This window comes from Crassostrea angulata, chromosome 3, assembly GCF_025612915.1.
Source record: "Crassostrea angulata isolate pt1a10 chromosome 3, ASM2561291v2, whole genome shotgun sequence".
Classification (NCBI taxonomy): Eukaryota; Metazoa; Mollusca; class Bivalvia; order Ostreida; family Ostreidae; genus Magallana; species Magallana angulata.
In genome coordinates, this window is record NC_069113.1 from 12,751,916 (window position 1) to 12,771,308 (window position 19,393).

The 19,393-nt window shown below is 33.3% G+C and overlaps 2 protein-coding genes across 2 annotated transcripts; one reads left to right on the top strand and one right to left on the bottom strand.

The window, feature by feature from the left end:
• The first annotated feature begins 35 nt into the window (after window positions 1-35).
• Window positions 36-9,523, top strand: LOC128177469 (transmembrane protein 62-like). The gene is made up of 14 exons (XM_052844178.1): window positions 36-265; window positions 2,007-2,118; window positions 2,394-2,534; window positions 3,009-3,054; window positions 3,224-3,371; window positions 3,744-3,871; window positions 4,091-4,198; window positions 4,716-4,853; window positions 5,335-5,494; window positions 5,894-6,004; window positions 6,173-6,266; window positions 6,650-6,775; window positions 7,231-7,349; window positions 7,739-9,523. The coding sequence occupies exons 1-14, from the start codon at window positions 104-106 to the stop codon at window positions 8,030-8,032; spliced, it is 1,887 nt and encodes a 628-aa protein (XP_052700138.1). The 5' UTR covers window positions 36-103; the 3' UTR covers window positions 8,033-9,523.
• Window positions 9,097-17,524, bottom strand: LOC128177473 (uncharacterized). The gene is made up of 4 exons (XM_052844186.1): window positions 17,246-17,524; window positions 13,043-13,129; window positions 12,713-12,754; window positions 9,097-11,735 (listed from the first exon to the last, which is right to left on the bottom strand). The coding sequence occupies exons 1-4, from the start codon at window positions 17,504-17,506 to the stop codon at window positions 11,694-11,696; spliced, it is 432 nt and encodes a 143-aa protein (XP_052700146.1). The 5' UTR covers window positions 17,507-17,524; the 3' UTR covers window positions 9,097-11,693.
• Window positions 17,525-19,393: the final 1,869 nt, after the last annotated feature.

The window sequence follows — 19,393 nt, forward strand, 5'->3', positions numbered from 1 at the left end:
TTTAGAAGTTTAAAACAGTGTTCACTTCCCATTGCAACAGAAAACCGCCCGGTTTCGTGTACTTTCTTCTGAAGTTCCTTATAAAAGAATTAAAAGTGTTTCAATGAAATTATTTGCGATCAGTTTAATGTTTGTCGCATGTTTCTGTATACTGATTGGGTTGATACAGAACGTTGTGAACACGGACCATGGAGGAATATATCCCACTGACAGAAATATTGTTCATTTGAATGGAGATGATGTAAATTTATGGTGGTTTGTACAGGTATAAAAACTTGATTTCAGTAATGATAGTGATACAAAAAGAGAAAGACATGAGAGCCAAGAATAAACTTTTCAAATATTTTAAGCTAATAAGATTTTAAGTTCTAAGGCTGTTTTATTTTAGGGACATTAATATGGATCAAATCTTATATTTCAAATCGCCTACTGATGTGATGCAATAATTTCTTACCTATTTCATCATGTTAAACCAATTATGAATAACTCAGTTATCTGGCTCTTTGCGTCTCGTAAATTACAAGTGATTGAGCATTGAAACAAATACACTTCTTCTGCCATAATTTTTACACCATATTAAAATAGTAACTCAAAGTATCAAAACCCTGATTTCTGTGAAGCTTCTCTATCCATTCACAGTTTCTGTGGTATAGCTGCGGGTCTGAAAAATTGGATGGATGATCTTGGAGCTACTGTGCTTCCTTTAGTATAAAAATCTACAATTTACAGCGCACATAGATTGCTCTAGTTTTTGACTGATTAACCTTATTTTAAAACACATTCTGAATATTTGATTCCCCCCAAAAAATATCCTTGGACATTACACTGCAGATATTGCCAATTAACTTGCCTCTGATATTATACTTAACTAAGACACAATTGCATACTCAATTATGATTTACACAAAATAAATATTATAGAAAGCGGTAATTGTCGGTGTGGGTCAGCTGAAGATGCTTACCATTTTTTCTTCAAAAGCAAAAATTATACAATCGCTAGAAATAATTTTTTTCTTAATCTGCTACTAGATCATTTTCCTATAATTAATACTCATCTTTTATTATGGGGCAATGAGTCATTATCCATTGATATTAACAAGCAGTTATTCTCATTAGTTTAATTGTACATCAACGAAACTGGTAGATTTGTTTAATATAGTTTATGTGCATGTTTCTTATTCTCGTATATATCACTTATTTTCATTTATCGTAATAACAATTCTATATCATGCAATAACAGTTGTAAGTTTTGTATAATTTTTCTATTTAATGGTAAAGACCTAGTAAGTTGTCAGAACTTGTGTCCAAACCATTTGTATATATGTATCTTATATATTTGTATACAATAAAATATGTTCAAATCAAATCATTATATTAAACACCATCACCAGCCCCGTAAATTGAAGAGGTGCAGTTTGTTTACCTGTAAAAATGGTGACTCTTGATCTTGACGTGAATTAACATACTTCATTTTCCGTTGTCAGTTACCATGTTTCAGAGAAAGTCTGAGGCAAATAAAGAGACAATATCAGACATTTTTCAGGTAATTTACTACTGAATCAATTGTAAATTACCTGAAAATTTTATGGTAGTATTATTTTCCCACAGGATTTGTGTGTAAATAAGGTTAATCAATCCAAAACTAGCGCAGTTTTTGTAAACCGTAAATTGCGGCTTTTTACTATGAAAGGCACTGTAGCTCCCAGGTTGTCCATCCAAATTTTTTTAGACTGAGCTTCAGACATGCAGCTATCTGCAATACTGTTCTTTTGCAGGGCAAATGTAAATTGTTGAAAGATGAAGTTACATCAGTTATTTAATTTATCCTCCAGCTAATATTTACCCAAAGTTTGCCCAGCATAAAAGCAGTACCACAGTTACTGAGAGGGGTCCATTGCAATCATTTTTGCTTTCAATGGTAGTGGAGATTTTTTTAGTATTATTTTCTTCTATATTTAATTTATTTGATTATTAATTTTCCTCTTCATTCAATCTTTATTTTCATAGCTCTCAGATATCCATGTTAGTAAGTTTCAAGACCCAAAGAGGCCTGAAGACTTAGCCAAATTTTGCCAACATCGTCTTCCGAAAATAGCACCAGAACTTTTTATTGTGACAGGTATTATAACAACAATACTGCATACTTGGCTATTTTCATTTGATAATTTTTCAACCAAAGACATTTCTTTAAGATTTGCTTCATTTAATTAAGAATTGCCCTAAGACAAATCTCTTCATATAGATACTATTTATTATTAAGATTAAGCTCCTTGATAATTAGGAGGAAAGGGCAAAAATAAAATTTGTTTATTTTTTATAATGAGAATTAAATTACCATGGTGTATTTTATTATTTTTAGACAAATTATATTTAAATTTTGATTTTTTTTTGAAGGAGATTTGACTGATGCTAAATATAAAAATGAGAGAGGCTCGACACAATTTATTGAAGAATGGAAACGTTATGAAGAAGTAATCACCTTATGTCAAAAGTATAACAATAATGTGAAGTGGCTGGATGTAAGAGGAAATCATGGTGAATATATTTTCTGTATCCTGATAGTGATTTACATTTTCAAAATCATCCTATTTAGCATCAACTTCCCTACTCCCTTCTGTTGTTTTATACTCTTTCTACCTCTCTGAACCTTTACACCCCGTGTTTCTGGTCAATTTTAGAATTACTAGTATTCTATCAAATGCAAGTAAAGTTGATTATTATACCCACCAATGAAAGTTTGAGGTATACTGTACCATGTCCATCTGTCTGTATGTCTGTCTGTAGACAAAATTTTGTGCACATTTATTAAACATTGAAACTATACTGTATGGATTAATCTGAAAACTTGTTCATATGTGAAAGTAGCTGCTTGTCTGAACAGGTATGAAGTAGGTTAATTTATAGTTGGGAAGGCATTTCAAACATTGCATTTTACTTTAAATTTGATGTTAGTTTTTTTGGCCTTATGTTGTGAATTATTTTATACACTGATACATTTTATCTTTGTAGATGCATTCAATGTACCAGATTTGGATCACAAAAAAAATCTTTTTAGGTTTGTCTTCTTCCTTTGATATGTCTGTTATTTTCTTGTAATGCAAATGCATGCACAGGGTGTCCTTTACTGTGTTCAAATTTTAAAAATCAATTCAATACCAGTTGTTTTTTTTCTTATATTCACCCATTTTTATATCTTAGTTACCAGTTATATGAATCTTTTATAGAACATACTCTGGACAAGGGGAGACAAATCCTTCCTCATATAAATACACACACAAACTGAAGTTTGGGGAGTACAGTTTCATTGCCATGGATGCCACACCAAACCCTGGACCGAGGCGACCATTTAACTTTATTGGAATTCTCAGAGAGGTAAATAAATCTTGTTCTATTCCCTGTCACATTTGATGTACAGTAAACACAGTTTCATTGAATATGCGTATAACAAACTCACACTTACAGTAAAGTCAGCTTCATTCCAACTAAGAACTTATCATCAACAGGAAGGATACCGAGTACATATTAGAATTATTTTTATGAAAAAACAAAATTAAATTTTTCCTAGCAATTGGCTATAACTGTGTTTTACTGTTATTAAAGCACCGTCTATTCTCCTTGAACACCTATATATAGAAACAGTTGTTACAGATTTACACATAAAGAGAAACTAGAGCAGTCAGGAATTTGATTCTTTGAACAAGAATGTTAAAATTAATTTGTAAATATACTTGTATTACTTTTTAGAAACAAATAAATTTACTGAATAAGATGTCCCTGGAAAGTAGTTCAAGCAACATGACCTTTTGGTTTGGACATTATCCAACTTCTCTCATCATCACTGAAGATGGATCCAACATCCGCCAACTAATGAGGTATTATGTCTCTCATTTGATTACAGTAGCTTGTCCTGATTTCTTTAAAGTTTACTTTTTTTGAATCTTAATTGTTGTGGACATCAATTGATTTTGATGGGGCTTAGTTTTCAAGGACACTATGAAGCATAGACATTCAAAAAAATAAGAAGATGCCAATTTTTTATTGAGTTAAAGAAAAGCGACCCTTTCTTCTTCTATAGCTTTATCGTTTTCTAGAAATGCCAGTGCATACTTCTGCGGACATCTCCATCTATCAGGCTTGCATACCAGGCACAAAACAGGGACCTATGAACTGGAGCTGGGAGACTGGAAACACAACAGGATGTAGGTAGTATCTGAAAAAGTTGTCTGTAAAGCCATGGGCCAGGGTCCCTGATAGCTTACTGTGAAGCCATGGGCCAGGGTCTCTGATAGCTCTCTCCCTAACTGTGAGGTCTTGATCACATAAAGCAATTTAAACTTGAATACTGTGGAATCATTAGATTTCATTTTGGCCCAATTTTGGTAGAATTTGAGAAGTGTCGTATTCAGCATATACATGTACATATACCAATATAACATCTTTTTAAAATCTGTAACTCTCATTATACAATTATTCAAAATGTGATGTTATTATGCATATTTGTATATAGGGCAGATTAATATTTTGTCAATGTTTGTACCACCTAATCCTATCCCCTACAATACCCCCCCCCCCCCCCCAACACTCTCTTTATCCTAAATGAGATCAGAGTTTTATGACAAAATTAGAAAGGGATTCAAGAATTTGCTTGAGATGCTGCTCAGATGAGTGATGTTGCCCACAATCCTCTTGCTAATACATAACCATTTTTTTAATCAGGTACAGAATTGTAGCAGTGGATAGCAATGTAATGGCCTTCTCAGACCAAGCTTTCCATGAAGAGCCAGTCATCATTTTTACCAATCCCCAGCATGCAAGATTTCCAGCACCACAGAAAGTAACCTCTACTCATATCAGGTACATGTAAAGCAATGCTTTATGCATCTGTCTTTTCCCAGTCTGATTTAATTTAGACCTTCCTCGAGTTCCTTTTCTTTGATTGTTGCATGGACCATCAAAATAAAGGAACTGGTTTAAGATTTGATTTTAATCAGAGTCAGACTGGTCTTTTCCAAGAATCCAAAAATTTCCAATAGTCATTTAGAAATAGAAGTGTGCCCTGGGTTTCAAGAGGCTAATTGATAGCAGTCGTCAAACATTTTTGTATTTATATTTTTCATATTTTCATTATCCCATGTGTATAAAAGAGAGAGAGAGAGAGAGAGAGAGAGAGAGAGAGAGAGAGAGGAGAGAGAGATATTTAAAGTAATTGGAGGAAAAGGATTTTATACTTGTATATATATTTTTATATATAAAACTTTAATTTACTGTAATAGCAGTTACTTAAGAAATGGTTTTTAAAAATGTTGCTTATTTGATGCAATATTGATATTTGTAGGCTGTTGATATTTCCACCCTCACATGCCTTAACAGTTGACCTTTACATTGATAAAGTTAAGATTGGGGAGGCTCAGAATGTTAAAGGGCCCTTGTATGTGTTACCATGGAAACCTGAGCAATTCAAAAGTGGTCTACATCACATCACAGCTGTGATCAAGGTACAGATTATGTATTGTAGAAATCAGATTGTTGAAATACAGGTACCATATGGTAGATTTTTAGAAATTTCATTACTACAGATTACTTGATATTTATACATGTGTATTGAAAAGAATTTTAGGTATTTATTCATTGGCTGTAAGATTTTGTTACTTGTAATTCATTATGATAAGAACTTTATTAAAATACTGGTATTTATTTCAAAAGTTCAAAAACATGTTTTATACAAGCCTATTCCCTGTAGTGCATCATCCACAACGAGCTTTGTTTTTACATATACGGTATACCTTTTGCTGGCTATGATGATGTGTGATGGCAACATTCGAGATGAAATCTTTTTATTGTCATGATTACAAATGCTGGTAAATGTAAGTTTAATGACAGTACATCTGTTTAAGGAAAATGGGTTCACCATCAAAGAGAAATCTCAGTTATTCTCCTTGGATGGAACGACTGAACCATTTCCATTGCTGGCACGTATTGTGCTCATGGTGGACTTGCTTTTTATTGTAAGTATTGTAATTAAACACCTTGTATCATTGTATCATAACATGTCAGACTCAGATTGCACAAATTATTATAGTCGTAATTCAGATTTCGTTGCCATATCTTTATGTATCTTGCAATACAGTGCATGTATGTTTATATAGGGTTTATCAAATGTATTTATTTTACAGGGAAAGCTCTTGTTCTATTTTCTTGCTGTTGTGTATGTTCTAGTGCTGTGCCTCTTGAGGAAATGTGCTGACATTAGATCCTTAAAGCTACAAGGTAGAGATTCACTGTGTACATTTGCATATAATTAATCTTGTTTGAAGACTAAAAAATGCAAAACAAACCTTTTTATCTAAAAGCTTGGATGTTTTTTCACAAGCTGTAAAAGTAATTTAGATGTACTAGCTATCACTACAAGTAAAAGATGTAAAAGCAAAAGGCAATTCAACTTGCACAATGAACTGGTGCACTGTTGCATACCATAAATGAAATGTAAAAAATCATTTCAAGCATTTCAAGCTTTGTGAATGGTTAAATTATATTGTGAGATTGATATCTTGCAGATTACTGATTGCTAATAAAGTAGTATTCAGGGTATTCAAATTATGCCATGGTGGCCATAAAAGTTCATTTTTTAGTTTGAACACCTTTTTTCCTAGGTGATGCACTACCTGGAAGGTTCATAAAGAATTTTATAAACCGATGGATCAGGAGAGTGTGGCTTGTATCTAAGGCGACCAAAATCTTCCTAATTTTAACCTGCTTTACAGCATATATCATGATAGGTAAGGAAACTACCCGTATATGAGCATTATCTCCCAGAATAACATTTATTCATTCACTCTTTTGATATAACTTAAAGTACATATAACATGAGAATACTGTAAACATATTACAGATGACTGTGTATTTTCTTTGGCTGAACAATTAAATCAATAACATTACTACCTACTTACGGTAAATGTTCTGCATATGCATGTAAAATCATTTATGATTTTGAAATATGCTAAATCAGATTCCAACATGATATAAAATGAATTTCCACAAAATAATGTACGCTCTTAATATACCAGTTAATACATTAAAGGTAGTTCTTCAAAATATATAGAACCAGTTTTACACTAATTTGTTGAAATATGAATTTCTGTACAGTAAATATGAAACACTTAAACTAGTTCTTTAAAAAATAGAATCAGTACTCTCCATATTGATTTTGCGATGCTATTGAATGTCTTTGAAGGCCCTTGGTTTATGGCGGAGGTGATAGACGGCCACACAGGCTTGATGTTTGTGTGGGGACTTTATGTTAAAGGAGCCCTACTGCCAGGATCCCTTACTTATGTTTATGGAATATTTCAAGTAAGAAGTGAAAGAGAGATCTCTAAAAGGCATTTAGTTGTTTTTGGTTAGATTTATCTTTAAAAGACTAAATAGATTGGATGTTAATGTATTTACTGTATAAATAATCTATATTGGCACTTGTATGTGTAACTTAAAAAAATTACTTACCGTAGTTGATGTATTAATATAAGAGACTATAGATACAGGGTTACAGTAAATATCCCCATTATAACTTTCATTATTCGACTTGCATGTTGAGAAAATTGAGTTCCATTTGATATTTTAAAAAGTGCATAATTCATAATCATATTAATTAACCACATATGCCTGTATTTGTTGAAAAGTACCAGTATATAAGCCAACTGGTATGAATCATTTAATAATCCATGCAAATCCTCTCTCTGTAGATGGTGAGCTACAACATTCCTTTGCTGTTCCACTTGGGCTACATCTTGGATTACCCACAATCCTTCAGTGAATCCAACCAACTCCGTCTTTCACACAGAATAAGACATCTGTATATTCCAATGATAGTACTACTGATATTTCAGTGTTATGTGACTCTGATAGAATTCCCCCAGGCCTATGGGACGAAAGCAATGATTGTGGGTCCAGTTCGGTCAGGGTCCATATTTATTGGAATGTATTGTTATTATGCCGCCTTTACTCATCATTATAAAAGTACTGTTCATACAAGTTGATTAACTGTGTTAATTGTAAATCTTACAACCCAGTGTATTGTTTATTTATTGTATAAGTTATTTGGACTTCTTTTTATCATGCATAAATTTACATGTATACAACAGTGATTTCATTTTTAAATTGTTTTATGATGTCTGATAAAAGTAATGGCCAACATCATTTACTGTGCATAGTTTTATTATCACTACGATGAGCTACATTAAATGAAACAAATATATTTTCTATGGTGGTTCATGCAGGTATGAAGAAGCATGTATTGCAAAAAGAAATTAAGGTTCATGATCATGATGTGGGTCATTTTACTATTTTCCGCAATGATTGCAATCCTCACAGCCTGTATGAACAACCAGAGAAAGCATTCTATTGTTTAATGTATTAAATGGTAATTTCTCTTTGAATACCTCTTAAATTATTATCACATGTAGTACCTACAGTACCAATCTGACTTATCAGACCCAACCAAACACCGAAGTAAACCCCACTTAACCCCGGGTTTACTTTTGGGTTTACTCTGGGTCCACTCTGGGTTACTTGGAAATTGCTTTTGGAGTCAACTGTACACAAAAGTGTAAAGTAGACCTGTCTTTTATCTTGCCATCCTATTTCTGTAATTCCTGCCCCTTGTATATTCCGAATACAAAGTTTGCATCTGCTTTCAAGGGTGTACATCTAAGGTGAGTTCAACAGAGCGCTTGCCAAGTTTGTGTTGCGGGTATAGGGAATTTTGACGAGTGCTCGCTCTGTTGAACTCGCCTCAGATTGGGGTTTACTCTCTGTGTCAACTTTAGGTTTACTCTGGGTCCACTCTAGTACCGGTAAACCCTGAGTAAACCCAGGGTTTAGTTGAGGTTTACTTTCTGTTAGGTTGGGTCTGGTCGGTACTGTAGATATTCATATCTCAAATCCATATGTAACTTAGAAGCAAAAGCCAGTTCCTCTCGTATACTGAGCTATGTGAATTGAAGTTATTTTAACTGGTTTGAAGTTGAAGGAAATCTTTCATGATTGAGGGTATTGTAATACGTACCACACAAAATCTAGTAGCTAAAACACAAAGAATTGCTAAAATTAAAATTGTTTTTTATTGTAAAATCAAATCTTCTACAGAAACCTTAAACAAATTATTGCTGTAATAAAAATCACCTAATCTTAAACATGCAAAAGGTATCAGCAGTATAGAAAACATACAAAGAAACTGTGACTAGTCAGGACAGGATGTTCCTGTCGCCAAGGAGACATAGTGGTCATGTGATGATGTTACCTTGACAACACAAAAATTTGAAATGACTTACATAAATATTATGTATATACATATATACACTTTGTGAGATGTTACTTCATATTTTTATGCTTTTCTTTTAGTTGCCTTTTCATCTCTGCTTATTCATTTTCATAAACTAATACATAAAAATACATCTCAAGTTTACATGGTTTTACTCTTCCTATAGAATGATTTTTTGTGCTTGTTAATATTTTAACAAAATTCAAAATTCAAAAAACAAAAATGAAATACAAATGGCTTAAAATAAGTTTATGTCAAGTTTATGTCAAGTGTACATTGTAGTGTGTCTGAAGAATATGTTAATGATTTTTAGAAAAGGTAATGAAAATAGCCCCAAAAGATGTTTTTTAATTGTTTTGTGTACGATGCTTTCAAAAGGAAAATGAAATTAAATGTCAGATTGGCAAAATATGTAAAATGCATTAAAAAAAAATGAATATGTATTAACAAGATCAATATAAATACATGTGGATTACAGAAAATTAATTAAATCTCAAAGATAAATCAAAAAATTAATAAAAATGCCAATGTACAGCAAAACAATGAAACAATTTTGTATACAATGAGTATATTGGCACATAGCTCATAAAACAAATGATAATTATTGCTGAAATTACATCTTAAAAGGCCAGTACATTTGATTTATTTACAATGAACTTGCAAACTTTTTCAACTAACATCATTTATGCGACTGTATTCTACCAAAAAGAAAAAAATATGAAAAAAAATCAACAAAAAAGTCACACATAAAACGGCAGGTAAATGTACGTCTTTGAATTATTTCAGTTTAAACGATAGAAAATGTTTGTGAAAGGGAGGGGGATAAAATGTGGAATGAATTAAGGACTTGGTGGAGGGACTACTTAGAGCATGTAAAATCACAACCCAAAGGTGACAACCTACAAAATCAAGGCCAATTACTAGTATACACAGAAACTAAATTCAAACATCGTGTTTCTTATTAGACAACAATTACTTTTGAACAAGAAAATTTATATGACAATGAAGGTTTTTAACTCATAATTTTGATTATTCGAGACCCGGTAATACATAAAACCTATGCAAAAATGCACACACACACAAATAAACTGAAACCTAGGTGTAAATACTTGAATTTAAATGTCCAAAACAACATCTAACTTTACAATATATAAAACTGAGAGGATCACGTGTTAAACCTCACTCTCCATTTCTGACACAAAGTAATAATTTTCACTGTTGTGAATTGCACCACAACTGTACACATGTTTTATCACTGAATTGTTTGTTTAACGTTACCTTCAATAACATTTAAGGTCACAGGGGCAAAAGTGAATCAAGAGAGATTATCTTAAATAAATGTCAGACCAAGGGCAGTTTATACAAATGATTAGCGATAATTTATAAAGTAATTCAAGTACTGGTTACTTAAATTGAACCAAATGAGAGAGCACATACATGTAATCTACCTCTTAAGCAGCTCTGGGGGGAAAAATGGAGGGATTTCGTAAGAAGCTGAGGTATATATATTGAACATAAAATTAGTCCCATATAAGGAAGTGCATTCTTGAGTGCCATTAGAAAATCATAAATTTAGTGTCCTCTGCTGCTCATTTTTCTTCTTGGTATCAGGCTCAATAGGGTTCTTGGGGTATATAGAGAACTACCAAACTCTAATTATGGAGCTAAATGATGGTAAAATTTGGAAAATAGGTAAAAATTGCCTCCAAACAACTGTTAATTTTCACAAATATAAGCCTTACATGTAGAAACAGAAGGTAGAAAATACAGATATTTAGCACTTTGGGAAGATCGTTATATGCATTGAGAATAAGTATAATCATATGACTAAAACTGTTCAAGTCTGCCTTGCTTTTCAAATATGCTTACCTAGTATCAATACCCCCAACCACCAAATAAAAAAATAAACAAAAAAACTGAATATTGGCTTCTAAAACAATACCCACCCATCTGGACCAAAAAGCATCTTTAATTTAAGCACTTATAAAAAATTCTTATAATATACATATACACATGTACATGTATATTAATTAAATGACAAAACATGAAATGCACTGTACATTAAAATCAAATGGTATAGAAATGACAGCATTTATTCTTGGTGTAATTTTAAATTTCATTAAAAAAATGGCATCTGGTCTTAACAGTTTCTTACATGACTTGAATAGGTTCTTTTTATGTGAATGAATACTGTTGATTCTAAAAACTATACAAAAAAATTGTAGCTGAGTAGAAGAGAATGAGTACAGTGTGTGTCAAAAGTTTGACCTGGGATGAACTCCTGTTTTGTGTTGTTTGCTGAAGTGTATTTAGTCCCTGATGAGATATTCACTGTCTCTTGCATTCTTTCACAAGCACACTGTGACCAAAAACATCTCTTATAATGTTTTTGATTTCTTTATCAGTTCATCTATGAACCTCTGAAAAACAAAAATATAGAGACATTAATTTCAAACGAATCTAAATTTACCAAAATAGATAAAATCTCTCTGCACATGTCTGAGAAAATTTCTTGCCATGCAAGGAGACTGAATTTAAGATTGCTAACACTTGTACACACTTGATTAGAGGGGGAAATACAAGTTTCAAATTTCTCCAACATTTAATTAGGTAGTGTGCAAAAGCATGACAAAATATTTTTTTTTCAAATTTTCATTAAAGGTGGTATGGGGATGTGGGACACTTTGATATATTAATGTGGGTAAAAGTACATCATATCTGGAAGACAGTAACCCTCTATAAAATTTTCAAATTGTACAATATTTTACCATAAAATGAACTTTAAAAAATTTATTCAAACGGTAAAAATTGTAAAAACCCCAGTAAGATTTTAACTTGTAACTTGAAGATCAGTAGCTGATGCTTTAACCTAATGTGATACAGTGTTATAGACATCAAGATTGCGAAGTAAAAAATAAACCATTACAGTGTCAGATTAAAGATAATTTTTTATTGATTTTGAAAACAATCATGTACGTCACAATGTGGAGGTGTCCAATACCTCCTTAAATCATTTGATTTTCTTAGAAATTTAACAGTTTTTTTTTCTTTCAGAAATAGTGCATGTGCTTATGTACAAAGCATTTAGTGGCCTATGGTAAGTCAAGGGTGATGTCCCACAAAAAAGCGCAATGAATAAGGGGCAAGTTTCATCAGCTCAGACAGACTTCCCACAAACTGCCAGACTGAGCAATCTGCCAGACATCTCTAAGATTTTTATGCAGAACATTGCACAGAAAATTAGATAGTTCAGATGGTTTGTACTAGTAATTTACAATTTGTTCGCTGGGTTGCAAAGAAGAAAATGAGAAAACTATTGACAAATCCGTTAGATTGTTCCATTAAATAAGGCTTGTCAATCAAGTGTGAAATATATATGAGCTGTTTTATGGCTTACCTCTACTTCCTCCCTTGATACTTGTGCATTCACCAGCTCTCTCTGGAAAAATAAATCACATCAATAAACTTTACATCTGAAACATTGATGGTAGCAGCACTTTGGAGGAATTCAGGAATTAATATGTTGGGTAGTGGGTGCAACATTTTTTAATATGTAATATTCTTAAATTGCTCAAAAATACGTTAAATGATAGCTAAATAAACGCACAAAAGAGGTTTTTTATTACATTCTCGGCTCTGCGTTTATTTGCGCCAACTTGCTATGTATGTTCAGCGTAAGTGTCTGCCCTATGTTTATGAGTATATCGGCATTTCATAAGCAGTTTACCTGTGCATATTCTCTTCGTTCAACATCTGTGTCTAGATTTAATACATCCTCCAGATCTAGTTTGCAGTCATGATCGTCGCTGTCATCCTACAAAAGCATGTGGATTTACATTAAAAATGTTATAGCACAAGAGTATCTCACAATCTGGAGAATGTCATATTGCGACACTTATCACATACTTTATCGCTGGATAAAATTGCCAAACAAAAAAAGAGAGACGCTGTTAAACATTACTCTTATTTTATGCCCAGAAACATTCGATCATGACTCCCCATTTCTCTCTGTTTTTATTGACATTCTGTGCTGAAGGGATCTAGTGTTTAGGGGCCTGGGTTCTTCCATAAACAAATGTATTAGTGTAATGTTTTATGTACATTCAATTACAGCTTGATAAGACACTGTTTTTGAAAGAGTTGTTTGTTTTTTATTATCTCTGTCTTCAGCGACCTTTCTCCCATAGATGTATACCCACCCTGCCAAGGTCACAGCTTGTGTAACTGATGTTGATAAACCTACAACACTAATCTCCTGTTTCTTTATGAAAATAGATTGCCAGGATCTTCCCTACTACAAGGCAGGATTTGAAAGATGACATGCAATGCTTCAAAACATCAAGCACTTTTAGATGTGATTGATAACAAAATGTTCATTATAATGCTAATGAAAGCTGTCAAACTTTCACAGTTTATAAGAACTGCATGAAATAGAATAAAGGTTTTCTTCATTAAAGCACATACGCTCTAGATCTCGTTTTATCCAAAGGAGAAAAAAAACTGCTAAATAATTTACAAGTTTCTTTTTTACAAGGGAACAACAATTTCCGCTGTAGTTTGTTAATAGGTAGGATCTGTTTGGTTTGAGTGGAGACGTTTGACAACTTCAGCATAACACCGCAGATTAATGTCCACCTGGGGACCAGCCTTGGACACATGCTCTGCGCTGGGACAGGTACACTCATGGGACAGGTACACTCACACATTTTATCATCGTTGGCTTGAGGGCAAGCAGACCAGGGAATTCTCTCTCCTGTACAGGTGACAAGCCCCCAACACATAGACACAAGAATTAGCAGAATTATTTCCTTCTTACTATTGACTGACCTTATCAACTGATACCCAACTGTTTACTCTGTTCAACTTAAACACTTCAGATCTTTAGATTATAAAGGGCACAGCCAACAGTATGTGAGAGATATATCTTGATACATATCAGTCTTTTTGCTTTTGATTTATAATTGCCACTGTACACACCATGCACTGTCGTGCACTTCCTTATGACATCCTGCAAAACCAAATGCGTTTTCTTTGGTGCATTTCTTTTGGATGTCGTCTTGACTGACTCAGAAGATTATTATGTTTTAAGGCCTTGCTTTAATTACACATTTCACCGCAATAAACAAAACAACAATCCTTTTATCATTAAATATGAAAAGTCACAAATGACTTGAAGTAACTCCTTCTTTGAGAACACACATATATGATGTTATGACGTCTTTGATATAGGCTTTACCCTTACGTGCATTTCTCTCTCTTATTTTTCTATCTTTTTTTTTTATTTTTCAACTTCAACTAGGATTAATCATCGAAGTCAAGCACTCAAAAAACTCTCAGGAAAACTACACAAAAAAGTGTATTCCAGCTGATCTGGAAAATGTTTACTTTAGGCTTTATTGTGGAATTTAGATTCAAAGATCTCAGATTTTTCCAATCTTTTTTGTGTCTTCTAAAAACTTTAACCTAAAAAATCAGAGATGCAACATTTTATTTACATTAACACACCTGATGCAAGTCAAGCAACTCATTTTTCTCACTTTGTTCCACTATCGGTTTATGGACTGATGATGAAAATAATTCACATTTTGAACAGCAAGCTGTTGTGATTACTGAATTATAAAGGTATTCAAAACTGAATGCATGGGGAACAAAGGGGTATGCCTACTAGTCCAAAACTGTCCCATCTGTCACCCAAATGGCAGTGTAAATAAGAAGCTCTACCCTATTTCAAACTGCAATCCACTGATCAATTGAAATCACAGTAAAAAGTATTGATTGGTCGAGAACTGGGACAGAGGAACTAAATACATTGTGTGTGGCTTTAATTTCGTCAATACCCTGACGAAGGGTGGGTATGAGATCATCCTTATCAAGCACTACCCAAATACATACACGGAGAAGGCTAACTTGGTCATTTTGGATAGCTAGGATAGGAAACCAGTCATTGTTAAATGGACTAGGCATTCAGACAGGGACAAACTGTGTAGTATTATGATCATGCTTTTAAATCCTACTTCAGAAAGGAGTCTTTTATTGTAATTATCAAACCTTTAAAAAATCTGCCCATAATTTTCAAGTAACTTTCTATAACTCATGGATTATCTCTCAGCATAAGAAATTTTAATGGTCCTAATGACAGAACACAAAACAAAGTGGATTGAATGAATACAATAGTGATAAAACTGATTATCCCTATCTGCTATTTTAAGAGGACACAGTCACTAGTAACTTGAATAAATCTGCAGAGTTCATTGTCAATGAGTGTTGTGCGTGTTACTTTGGTTCCTAAGGCAAAACTGTATCTGTATATTTATGTATATAAGTAAATCCATCTGAGGCTGTAGTGTAGCCTTCCAAATCAATACCTACCATGTTGGACCTGTTTTACAACTCCCACATTACATCACATTTATCACAGGGTCCATGCATAATTAAAACCCCACAAAACAATTCCCAGCAATACCAGCATACCAATGCCAAATGGTAATGAACAAAGACTCTTAAAAAATGCTACATTTTTCTCTCTAAATGAAGTCTTAGAAATTAGACAGGCATGCAGTTTAGGGGAAAACTTGATAACCGAGAACAACATTGGTCTGTGGCAGTGAGTGTAACGACAAACATGGGGATCTATTTCACGGAGGAAATCTAAGCAGCACTTGACTCTTGAATATTAAAGCCAGCCCAGAATTACTGGGTGGTACCCAGAACATGACTGCATTACTAGGAAGATACTTGTTTTACTTATCATCCATTATCTTCATTCATATTTTTCGCCCTTGCCTCTTTGTGACATGAATACCTGGTTGCACTTGGATGGACCTTTACTTTGAATTCTATGGGGTGGGGAATATCTTAATAAATATGAACACAGCAGAGCCGGAGCTACGCAAAAACCCTCGGATGGTCAGCAAGTGCTTCTTGGTCATGAATAACACATTGGGCATCTGTCAGTGGTCTTTATACCTCAAGCAAAAATCAGTGGCATGCTGCATTATATTCAAATTTGCAGGAGCTCCCTCTGGTCATAAAATGAAATGGCTTGGGGAACACCATGCATAAAGTACATCAATCACTTCAGCACATGGCTTTAGAAACATCCAATAAAAACGGAAAATATTGCTCTTTAAGTCTTTACACATACTATGGAAAGGGTTTTATGACAAGAATTAATCACCAGATTTAGATAATCAAACACTTCTTAAAAACTATTTTTGAACTCAGAGGGAAAAAAAAATGAACAGATGATGAAGGAAAAAACAGGTGTTTATGTTTTAGTGTATACACAAATTATCAGCAGAACACACATATTCACCAACTGCTAATTGAAAAATAATCAACATAGTTATTTTCATAAATATCTGTAAATAAGCTAAGAACTAGGTCAGAGCTGTGTTAAATAAATAATTTGATTCCAAGGGCATGAAAAAATCAGCTGCACTTTATCTCTGTTTTGGATGCTAATTTTCACATGGATCTACCCACTAAATTGCCAAATCATTGCCAATGCAATTAAAATGAACATTAAATATGAATTAGTAAAGGAAATGGCTCAAAACCTTTGACTGATCACAGGGCTATCATCATGACACAATACTGAATGAGAATTTTTAATAATATAAAACATTGCACAATTAATGAAATGACAGCATCAAAAGTGGAGAGAATTAAGCAAAGAGAACAATTTCTTTTTCCTCCATTTGCTACAAGCTAGGGACTAATACAGCCACACTCTTTGAATGGTAATGAAAAATATTATCAGATAATATTGAGGAAACATAATTTCCACAGGAAAAAACATTCTATAATTTATTGTCAGTGATCAACTTTGAAAATCAATCCAAGTGTGTGTGTCACGTTGTGCTTTGAATTTTTTCGAATAATCATATAGAAAAAGTGTGAAAGAGCTAATACAGTAAAAGATCCGTACCTGACAATCGTACAGTTCCCTTAGTTTGTCATACAGCCAGTCTTCCACTGCCAATCTCTTACGAATCAACATCATTTGGTGTTGTCCATACTTAGCCGTTAAGTATTTCTGTCGTTTGTCCTTTTCTTCTTCTTTGTTTTTATGATTAAAACTAACATGTGCTTCCGCGGAGTTCTGTCGTCCAGTGGATATATTTTGATTAGGAGTATTTCTGTAAGAATCCACAGAACTTGCTTGACTATATTCCGTGTACGTCGCCATATCTGACACTTACATCAACTAAAGAAATATTCATCCGCGACGTTAGTTTTGTAAAATTTGTTTACATTTGAGAATTGTATGATTTGAAGCAATTACAAATTATATATCAATAAATTAATAAAATTTTAACATATCTTTATTTCATTATACGACATATTTTTAATGAACTATATTTCTGAAACTGCAGGTGCTCTTTGTTTACGTTTTAGAATTTCAATATTACAGAATAAATTTTTCCGAAACGTAAACTTACTAGTGATTAAAAAATACATGTAAAAAAAAATCAAAATCACAGAAACAAAATTTTATGTACAGTGGTGTAAAAGCTAAATATCATACAAGAAAAAATACTAAGCTCATTTTAGTAACATGTATTTATTGGTTTTATTGAGATATGTTTGCCGATGAACGGCCGGGTAGCTTTCGCAGTCAAGTTACAGGCGAAGCATATTCGGTTGAGGGTGTTAACATGTACGCAACTTCGGCGCATATGCATTCATGTATATATGCAGGCACGTAGCATGGTAAGGGGGGCTCACTTTTTGCGAAAAAAATTCTTAAATCTACATGTAGAAAATTAACTAACAAAGGAGTTGCCGCACACCCCCCCCCCTCGACTTTTTGGGAGTATGTACAAAAATGAAGTGAAAATAAGAAAAAGTAGGTATAACCCCCACCCCACCCCCAATGTAAAATCCATATACGACAGCCAACTGTCAGCTGTCAACTGTCAAGATTTGGACAGCTGAATAAGGAAGCACTGTGGCTGGATACAGCTTAAGAAAAAATAATTTACAATTAAAGTTTATGCGAAGATGCATCAACTGGCTCATATATTCATACATATATAATATAAATCACATATATACATGTATATTTCTCTTTGTTACATATACTTAAGACCAAAAGTACGAAATAAATTCACAACCATCTTCGCTAGCCAATGGTTTTCGGTCCACTCCGCTTCCCATTTATGCTGAGCGAAGTGGACCGAAAACCCTTGGCTAGCCAAGATGCTTCACAACAGACACTAAATACGCTTAGAAGAAAATTGATACCTTTTATGTTAATGTTAATTATTTCATTTTAAATAAGCAGGAAATATAAATCAATTACAGGGTGTTTTTTTTACTAATATTCACCAGTGTATATGAAAAATTAATAATTGTATATAGGGTCTCAGAATATTGCTATTGTCATGATTCAAAGTCGCCTTTGAAGACGAGATTAAAAAAGCTGAATCTGAAATATTAAATTCATTTCCAAGGGGGGGGGGGGGCATTCATATTTTGCTTTTGAAAATGCAGATATGCCGCACGACAAAGAGAGTCCTGGCTAGTATATACAGGCACGTAGCATCGGGGGGGGGGGGGTTACATTTTTTTTAATTCACTTATAAAAAGTATATTAAGATATAGTTGTCCCCTTTCTTGGGAGCATGTACTATGGAAATAAAAAGGGAGGAAATTAACAAGTAAATTGTTTGACCCCCTCCCCCTACTTTCAAAACGATGCTACGTGCCTGATATACGGGCGCCTGTAAAGCGCGAAACGAAATCGAAACGAAACGAAACAAAATCGAACGAAACCAAACGAAACCAATCGAAACCAAACGAAACGAAACCAAAAATCGAAACGAAACGGAATTTAAACAAAACTAACATCAATTTTGACTACATAAGTGAAAATAAATTCATTGAAATAAATTTTTGAACCATAAAATATATCTACCTGTATGTTTCCTGTATGTTTGCCGCTGTAATTTTTAAAGCCGATTATCCGAAATTTGCAAAAACTATATAATTATGTAAATAAGTGATTTACATTCCTATACCTTTTAATATTTCTAATTTGTTTCATTAAATGATATTCAGACATTTAGAGAGA

Bases quoted from the DNA above. Each gene is read 5' to 3' on its own strand.
- LOC128177469 (XM_052844178.1), top strand. From the start codon at position 104: ATGAAATTATTTGCGATCAGTTTAATGTTTGTCGCATGTTTCTGTATA. The intron at 4,854-5,334 runs GTACATGTAAAG...TGATATTTGTAG, and splicing joins GTAACCTCTACTCATATCAG to GCTGTTGATATTTCCACCCT. The intron at 6,005-6,172 runs GTAAGTATTGTA...TTTATTTTACAG, and splicing joins TGGTGGACTTGCTTTTTATT to GGAAAGCTCTTGTTCTATTT.
- LOC128177473 (XM_052844186.1), bottom strand. From the start codon at position 17,506: ATGGCGACGTACACGGAATATAGTCAAGCAAGTTCTGTGGATTCTTAC. The intron at 13,130-17,245 runs GTACGGATCTTT...ATGCTTTTGTAG, and splicing joins GGGAACTGTACGATTGTCAG to GATGACAGCGACGATCATGA. The intron at 11,736-12,712 runs GTAAGCCATAAA...TTTGTTTTTCAG, and splicing joins TATCAAGGGAGGAAGTAGAG to AGGTTCATAGATGAACTGAT.